The 10,323-nt window shown below is 33.4% G+C and overlaps 1 protein-coding gene across 1 annotated transcript; it reads left to right on the forward strand.

Annotated features, from left to right (window-relative positions):
- The first annotated feature begins 1,637 nt into the window (after positions 1-1,637).
- On the forward strand, positions 1,638-8,271 carry LOC144441341 (serum paraoxonase/arylesterase 1-like). The gene is made up of 9 exons (XM_078130895.1): positions 1,638-1,702; positions 3,002-3,072; positions 3,224-3,279; positions 3,610-3,781; positions 4,454-4,580; positions 5,548-5,748; positions 6,683-6,764; positions 7,086-7,205; positions 7,783-8,271. The coding sequence occupies exons 1-9, from the start codon at positions 1,638-1,640 to the stop codon at positions 7,972-7,974; spliced, it is 1,086 nt and encodes a 361-aa protein (XP_077987021.1). The 3' UTR covers positions 7,975-8,271.
- The last annotated feature ends 2,052 nt before the right edge of the window (positions 8,272-10,323 follow it).

The raw sequence follows: 10,323 nt of genomic DNA on the forward strand, positions 1-10,323 counted from the left end.
TTTGTAAACAACTTTGGCTAATCCCAAGCCCCTGTGGTATGTTAATGAAACATCATAATTGAAGCGTTGTGTATAAAAGTGGAATAAAAAATGACAACTCATATTTTGTGACCAATTTCAATGATATATTATGTATATAAATATCAAAATATTGGAATATTTTTGGAAGAGTGTTTCTTGGTACACTGAGTCCATTTTCAGACACAGTGTTTTATCTCAAGTATATCTAATTTGTCATCCATGTCACTAACCCTTTCCTTTAATAACTCTCTTTACAGTAATTGCACCCGAGAAATAGAATGTCTTTTGTATCCTGTATACGACAGATTAGAAGGATGTAAAGTAAAGAGAACAAGGATAATAAGTCCTTATTCGGAGTAAGTCAATAATGCTCTGCTATTAATATTGCATCCAGTATATATATATATATATATATATATATATATATATATATATATATATATATATATATATATATATATATATATATATATATATATATATACAAAATACACAAGTTATGGTACGGAGCCGTTACTCAGAGTTTCACGCTTGAATGCGATCTTCGGACGACGATCGCATTCAAGCGTGAAACTCTGAGTAACGGCTCCGTACCATAACTTGTGTATTTTGTGTAATACAGCTCTACTTCTCAGTATTGAGCGCTTTTCCTTCAGTTTATGACTTACTTCTTACACTGAATTAGTGTTTTATCTCAAGTATATCTAATTTGTCATCCATGTCACTAACCCTTTCCTTTAATAACGCTGTTTACAGTAATTGCACCCGAGAAATAGAATGTCTTTTGTATCCTGTATACGACAAATTAGAAGGATGTAAAGTAAAGAGAACAAGGATAATAAGTCCTTATTCGGAGTAAGTCAATAATGCTCTGCTACTAATATTGCATCCAGTATATATATATATATATATATAACTCGGTGAGTATCAATCTGCTATAAGACAGTGCTCTATACCGCAGTGGCAGAGCGTAATAGTTTTGGTAGTACTGGAACTCTTTCTTGGGTGTAACTCGGAGTTTCACGCATATTGCGATCATCAGACACTCATATATCAGACACTCATATATATATATATATATATATATATATATATATATATATATATATATATATATATATATATATATATATATATATATATATATATATATATACAAAATACACAAGTTATGGTACGGAGCCGTTACTCAGAGTTTCACGCTTGAATGCGATCTTCGGACGACGATCGAGTTTGATACTATTTACTATATATATATATATATATATATATATATATATATATATATATATATATATATATATATATATATATATATATATATATATATATATATATATATACTGGATGCAATATTAGTAGCAGAGCATTATTGACTTACTCCGAATAAGGACTTATTATCTATATAGATATCCAGGATACAAGGGGTGATTAAACATTTTCTGCAAAAAAAACATTTACCTAATTATAAAATGATCGATCAAAAATCACATCAGGATGAATATACAACCCGTGAGTTAACTAAATATTTGATAAGCTGAAGTGTTCTGTCATTCATTTATTGACATCTCCTTATTGGTAGTGACCATTTGGTTACCCGATGTTCCGCTTCTAAAATGATTAGGTCTATTGTCCTCCTTGTTGTCGTTGCTGTGCTTGGAACACGAATAATTGAATATCTGTGAGTATCTATCATTCATGAAGTGAATCACACCTGACATCCGAATAGTGACTGGTTGTGCTGATGGGGTGATTGTACGTCCACTGATTGTAACGTTCATGGCATAGCACAAGCTTGCGTTATATAATGATAACTGTATATATTAACCCTTGATATGCCAAATCATGTTTACTGAATTTGGGTTTAGAAACTTTGAACAATTTTCACGTATGCCAGTGTTCTAAAAACTCCATTTCAACAACTATGTCGCCAAGTATTTATAACTTTGAAAACTCACCAGGCTGTACAGTAGTGTGTAAAGCCTTGATATGTCGACTGTATTAGTAGCTGGGGTTAGAGTCCAATGGCTGGACTAGCCTAAATTTACAAACTTAGGTCCATAGTTCAAGAGTATATCAAGTGTCATTATGTTTTAGCAACGAATTACCAGACGCCATTCATATTAAATTTTGAAAAGACCACATCACATTTACCACCGGTACTCGTTACAAAATGTAATAGCCCACCCAAGTGTAGTAGTAGATATGATATATATTATGCACACCACAGACGAAAAGACTGTATTTCAGTGATAATTCCATGAGGGAGGTGAGTGAATTGTCATCAAAAGGGTACAGACATTAAGTCACTGAGCATCAATATTATATTCAATTTGCTGTTTAAAAAAGTCAAATATGACCCTAACAAAACGTTATGACTTAATTTGAATACGTCAGAGGTAGTGTTTAGTTAACTTTACAACATGTCAATTTCTTATCTCAAAAGTGCGTTGATAAAAAGGCTAAGGCTTGATATGAACTCGGGTTGTTGATGTAGAGGATATAGAATTCATTCAAACAATTTCACATATAGTACAAAGGTGTTCTAAGGTATTGTGCAGTACAGTTTACGTAAATTACGTATGACAGAAATTGTGATCCTTCTTTTGCGTGTAAACATAAAGATGAAAATTGAGTTTACGAAAATATGGCGGATAAACGCCATTCTTATTTTTTTGCAAAAACTTTTTAAAACTTGTGTTTACTGACAATAGCACGGTCATGATCTAATAAACTACGTAGGAAATGGTTGTTGTTGTTGTTGTTGTTGTTGTTGTTGTCGTCGTCGTCGTCGTCGTCGTCGTCGTCAGTGGTATTTCAATTCTCTACAATTACTCAAGCCTCATACCGTAACGCCAGACTTGTCCTTTTTCGTCCACGAACGAGTCCATGCGATATTGTGACTAACGTCTATTTCACTCTTTCACAATCAATTGCTCCTTATTGCAATTAGTTGATGACTTTTCACCATTTTATTTAGGTATCTATTTGGGTACTTCAAGACGATACATAAACACTATCCAGGTCTGTGTAGAACGGTTCCAGGTATAGGTAAGTGTGAATGTTATAATATTTAAAAAATAAACCAGCTTTGTAATGTAATATTGGCCCCATCTCTTTCCCCTTTCTGAAGACATTGATTTTCCACTAACTTTAAGTGCGCAATTATAAACGTCATGTAGTTGTTCTCATTCAATTTCAGTTCATGGGTCAGAAGATATTACTGTGACACGTGATGGACTTGCATTCATATCCTCGGTTGGTATTCTATTATTTGACCTTTCACCTGACATATACACCTGTACACATCATACGACCAGTTTTTTCCGACAGTAAATATTTATTAATAATTATTCAAACAACAATATCGCGTATCGTAACGCTTGCGCTCCAACTAATAAAAAATACAATTTGACTTTTAAGTATATCGTCACATTTGGTACATTTTCCTGCTACATTAAAACCACCAAGAATATAACAGTTTGGTGAAATGCACAATGATCACAAAATCAGACAAGGCTTACTGACTGGCATTTCGAAAAAAACAACATATTATAACATTCAAGGAATGTCTTGTATCCCCACTAGGGTTTCAGGATAGTAGGCGTCCCTCAAAGCAACCCTCAGATAAAGGGGAAAATATTTATATTTGACTTTAACCACCCTGATAAGAATGTTGTAGAAGTGCCTCTTCTGGGAGACTTCGACATTGACAATTTCTATCCGCATGGAATAAGTTTATATGAAGAACCACCTTCAGGTATGCATCACATGTAGTCTCAGATTTTAGCAAAAGTTTGTAGAGTTCCTTGATACATGGATCATTCCAACAGCTGATCTTTAAAGCAGTGTAATTGTTCCATCAGGGAGAATAGTACATGCGTCAAGACACACATATTGTATATATTGCCATTGTTTACATAGGAACATCCGGGATAGTTGTCCAGCAAGTGAAGCTTTTATTATCCAAGGGTAACACTAGAAAAAGTAATTTCTTGTCAGCATAGAATTTTTTTGCGAGATTCCCCTCCTTTCTTAGTAATCTAATCGGAAATTATAATGACCATAATCTTTTTACAGTCCCATCACATGTATGAATGTTCAATCGAAATATAATGAAAAAGTTGCATTCTAAATTAGGGCGTTTGTGTCACCGGATTGGGATGTTATCACCCTCCTCACGCTAGGTGGGTAAATTATCATTCGATATTACTACGTAAGGGCACATTTTGGAGCAATTTTACAATATACTTCTGGCTTTGATTGTCAAGGGTAAAGCTCATCCCCTTTTTGCGCTGAGATTTGTAATTTAAGATATAACAATGTAGCTAAATATATTACATTTGATCTAGTTAACGTTGTAAATGTTCGTATTTATTTCACAATCATCTTTGTTATATATAGTTGAACTATTTAAAGTAATTCTTTTCAGGTGAAAAACGACTATTTGTTGTGAACCACCACATCAGTGATGAAGATAGAATAGAGATATTTCGCTTCGATGAAAAGAAGAAAGCTCTCAATCACCTTAAGTCGGTCACCGGAGAAAATATCTACAAGTTGTTATATTTTACCTTCTTTTGTTCTAAAACGTTACCATAGTCTTGTAAGAAATCGAATCCTTCAAATGTAAATAATAGAAGGCAAAAACATCACTCAAAATATTTCTCAGCAAACTATGTTCACGTAGACGTAGATCTGACCGGCAGTACATGCCTTCAAATGTGTCGCATATATATATGTGACATATACACTTCTTGGTGTAGCTTTTAATTTTAATTAGTCGTTTGCATAATTAATGATTCATAGACTTTGAGTAATCCATGAATAATGCGAAACCTTTTAGTCGTTTTCGTGATTACAGATATTTACCAAGTTATATTGTAACTCTGACTTTAATATATTGCGATGGCATCACCATTTCATTTCACATATGGCCTACAAAAGGGATTTTTATGACTTACATATAACTCGCTAATTTGCATAATCAATGATAATTTCATTTGACTTACGTGATTGCCATGGCTTTGTTTATTACAATATATAAGAGAGATTTCCGATTCTATCGAGGGAAGGTGCTGATTTCATTCCTTCACTTTTCAATGCAGTTGCAATTTCATGTACGAAGACAAAAACAAATCAATTTAGAACAACTATGGGAAGCCTTGCCTTTTGTCCTTATGAAAGGCATTAGTTAATGCCAGTGTACATCATGTACACCATACGATTACTTTGAAAGCAAATCAGCGTCTAAAGAGAATAACAAGTTGAGCGATTTGGGTATGTGGAAATAGGCTTGGGTAAGGCGACTGGCGTATTGATTTTGAATAAATGTTACCATTTGTTATTCTTAAATCATGTTCAATACTTTATAAGAGGTATACCAGATACAAGAGAATTACGACGTGTTTTGAGCAATATCAAAACATTACAAAGAAAATAAAACGAATCAAGAAAAATTCAGCAAGTTACAAATTGTATCCCTACAAACAAACTGACGAAATTCTTGACTTCTTTGATTCTCAGTGTAAACGACATCATAGCAATTGGTCCTGAGTCATTCTATTACACTGTAGATGTATACTTCAACAAAGCAACCTGGACCAGACGTTTAGAAATCACCAGTGGTTTGTCTTTGGGTAAAATTGGATTGTACGATGGCAAAGACACAATAATAGCTTCTGGGTATCGCTATCCGAATGGTATTAATTTATCTGTGGATGGAAAGTAAGTTTTGGTGTCAGAGACTGTAGGTATGTTTGTAGGAAATACCTCAAGAGGTTTAGAATGGTGTTATGTTGGCAATATTTAAGTATTTCATTAAACTGGCCATATGGATGAGAATTTGGTATTTATTTTGGATTTTTATTTGATAAAACAGTTTCACTATGTTTTTCTACTTGAAAAAATATTGTGAAATAACATATGCCGAGTCCATGTTCACATCTCAATAAACGGCAAAACATTAAACAATGTGTAAAATGTTTGTTCTTGTACGTACAATAACAAACTTTTTACACTTTTTGCATCTTTTTGCAATGTATTGAATTATGAACATGGACTTGGTATATGTTCTTTCGCATTATTTTGTCAAGTAGAAAAACATGGTGAAGCTGTTTTATCAAATAAAAATCCAAAATAAATACCAAATTCTCATCCATATGGCCACTTTAACTTACCGATTGCAGTTTTTTAAATTTATTTTGCTTTGCTGTAAATAGCTTTGGAACGTTCAAATATATATATATATATATATATATATATATACATATATATATATATATATATATATATATATATATATATATATATATATATATATATATATATATATATATATATATACAAATGCTGTGTCGTTTGTAATGTTACCGTAATCATTTGGAGAATAATGCAAATGGCGAATAATTGTAATTGTTACATCTGAATCATGGATTGAGTTTTCTGATATATTAATTATACAATTAATTTTGAAGGGTGGAGGATGAATTGTTAAGGCACATAAATAGCACATAAATATTTTAATAAAGGGATTCTAAATGAACACAGGTACGAATGACCCTGGTCACTCTTCTATATACCAGACCATGTAAGATTACCCCTTACCACTATAACTAAAACAGTCGAATGATATATATGAAATTGTATTTTTTATGCGCAGGTATTTATACATTGCTACATTGGTTCCTGGAGAATTATTAATCTTTGAGAGGAATGACGACAACACTATAGCAGAGGTTAAGGTAGGTCTGAATCCACAATGTTATGTTAAAACAGTTCATGGATAGTATAGTCACTAATTAAATTACATTAATAGTGTTTCAAAAATTCCTACCGCCCTACATTAGTATTTGCTCATCAACATGAACCAAAGTACCCCCCTCACCATAAAAGAGACCACACGTCATAGTGATCGGAAAAATGAATATATATATATGACACACGGGGTATGATTATTTGCTGATAAATTGCTCAACGATGACTTTATACCATAGAGTGCGTTGTTCAACATCTAAATTTGTGAAAAATTCTTGTGAATTTCTCTAAACGTTTTTAATCCACAGAGAATCACTCTAGGCACTGGGTTAGATAACATCGAGGTAGACAAACAAACAGGTGAACTTTGGATTGGTTGCCATCCTATTCTACACCTTCTGTTTGGATATAATAATCCTGGTGGTCAGGTATAGTGTACAATTATATTTTTGCACAAAGTCATATGTTTAAAATAAATTTACAAAGTTGCAAAAGTTTTGCGTTAAATATTCGTTGACTCATAGATTGGTATCTGCAAATATAGGTATGTGACGACGAAGGGGACATGTGTATATAATCGCAATGTTCGCGAATATTTGCAGAATGACAAATTTGCTGTTTTGGAATAAAACGAAATCACTTGCAGATTAATGATTGCGATTATACAATTGTATTTCCATCAAAACCGATGAAATCCAATCTTGATTTCCTTCGAACGTATGCAAATATCTTGTATTTGAATTTCGGGCACAGAAAGCTATCTCCGTATATGGAGTATGCATCATCTGTTGGCGTTTCTATCTAGTTGTTTAGTATTGTCGATGCATAACAATTTCGTCATTTTTTTACCTTTTGTTAATCATGTGTGTGAATTTCCATTATAATGTCATTTATACTAATGTCGTTGAAATATGTATCGACAAAAGTTTAGTCAGTTAACTAACTTTAATGTCAGATAAAATATATGGTGAGTTTATTATCAATGTCTGGATGTGTTTCTGTCAGCAGGTACTGAAATTACGTTTAGACTCGGACAGCGCCCCCTTCGACAAAATCAATATGAGGGACGTCTTGATGGACGATGGTTCTCTAGTCAAAGGATGTACTGTTGCCAGTTACTATGACAACAAGTTGTTGGTTGGAACGGTTCTTGATAATTTAACGTATTGTGAAATAGAGGCAACCTGGGAAATATAAATTTCTTTTTACAAATATCTTTACCTTTTTTTAATAACAAATATTGTACATAAATTGATTAGATAATTTACTCCTTTAGACATAGTCAGTAGAGATAAAGTTATATCTCTTTTGAATCGAGTTTGAATCGAATAGGTAGCTCTCGTCCTTCCACCTAATACAAGAGTCTACGTACTGCCAAGTGATTCCACACTCATAAATTTGTCATCACTCTATTCGTGTTTATACATGTCGCCAGACACCTAGTTAAAGAATTAAATATCTTTTTTTACAATAGTCCACACGGGTGTAAAGAAATTAGGTACTATCTTGTATGTCTAGATACGTTATTCCATTTGTAACGTTCTTTCTTTTATGGTCCAGGACGCTTATATTAATTATATACATAACCAATTGATATTGTTAGAACGTTCCTTTACTGTGCGTGACTTACTGTAATTTAATTATTGTAACGAGAAGTCGAGATTCGATCGGCTTTTGATCTTGGACCGGTGAGCATCTTCCACTACACCTACAGTCCATGAGCTGGACTCCTAAAATAAGGGTCATCAGTACCACACGGGAGGGAGTGGCAAAGGTTGTCATACCTTTTCTGAAAGCCCAGAATGTGAACTTTGTGAAACGCTTTGCCAGACTTTTCAAAAAGGTAGCATTAAGCTCTCAGAACAGTTACCGTGGCAACCACCTCCCAATTTGACCAAATCAGTTCCCGTTATAAATTGCGATAACTTTGGAAGACTACCTGTATTTCCGGAGAGTGAATATATGTTTTGGATATGTGTAATGTGAGACTTAAGTTCGTGTACTATGAAATATTCCAGTGTTCGTTTTAGATGAACGTAAGTTTACTTTGAGTTCTTCATCAAACGTGTATGTGGCTTGAGTTGTTTCATCATAACCGACATCCTTTATGAAAATCTGTTACTATCACTTTCACTAAGCTAGCCCAAAAACATGTACTTTATCAAAGACAGGAGAGATTTTTTAAAGAGTAGAAAGTTGGCATAGATAGAGATAATATTTGAAAATGTAAAGAAGGTTGATAAACAAATATTTACTAGTTAATAAAGTGTTGAATAATCCACCACCCTAGCTTCTCTAATATCTGCGTTATCAGTTTATCTTGTTACTTAGTTACCTGTCATTTTCCGTGATGCATTGCGTTATTTATGAAAATTTCATTCCCCTTTGCTCTAAATTCTGGGTGTGGTTGATCAACGTTCAGAAATTATGTTCCGTCGTCTGATTTTCCTTGGTATTTTAGCTGTTCTGTCAACTAACGTTTACAATTATATGTAAGTATACATTCCTTCGGTCATTTGCTTTAACTTTAATTTATTTCTTTTCTTGTGAAAAGTAAGTTTTAATGATTCCGTGCCAGCTGGTTACGTATATACGTTGGCTATACAATAGTCACATTTGCATATTGTTATGTATTGGATGACATTCAATTGCAAGTTTATTCCTAACTGCCAAGTTGATATACCTCAATTCTTTTTTATGCAAGTATATTTGAACAGTTTCAGTAATGTGCCTGGTACGTTAATTTTCAAACTCCTAATAATGTAAACAATGTACACGTGTTGATGGCATTCCATCTGGCATCAAATTGTCCCACATGGCAAAGATTCGATATATAGATAACAGTGGTATGATATATGCGGTGCACGTAAATTGATTGTCAATAGGATTCTATCTTTGTTGGATTGGAACGGGGTGACAGTAAAAACAGCTACAGTGATTCTTATGAACAACACCCCCCCCCCTTTACATGTGTATGAGGGAGGCATGCAAAATCATTGTTAGCGAATGATGAGACACATGCACGCCGAGATATATGAAGTTTTCATAATGTTCTGAACAGGCTTTTTTGTTGTGTTGAGTTTCATAAGCGAGACGCGCAGTTATACTTTATAATTCCATGTCAAAATGTAGAGTTGCAAGTGCATACTTTCCTCCACCATGCATCATGTTATGGAGAAATGTCGTTTTAATTGTCAATGACCTGTCGATACCATCACTCACTCAGTAATGTCACCAGATGATATGAAGTACAGTAATCATAAATATCTACAGTCTACTGTCTGCTTATTTAGTACAGTAAAAAAAGCTGTTCTGTATTCATTTGTAGCACTTAAGGTGATGATTTGTATAAGAAATCAAACTTTAACCAACACACATAGTTTTTTAAAGCGTTCTTTGGGAGAAATGTGAAAAAATTGTAAACATGGTGCAATATATAATACTGACGCTAAAAGTGGGATGTTCTAGTATAACACCTGCATGTGACTACGTGTCGTCTCCACTGTCTGGTTTACCCTTTGACCTAACCTATATATGTGTATTAAC

This window comes from Glandiceps talaboti, chromosome 10 (genome assembly GCF_964340395.1).
Source record: "Glandiceps talaboti chromosome 10, keGlaTala1.1, whole genome shotgun sequence".
Taxonomy (NCBI): Eukaryota; Metazoa; Hemichordata; class Enteropneusta; family Spengelidae; genus Glandiceps; species Glandiceps talaboti.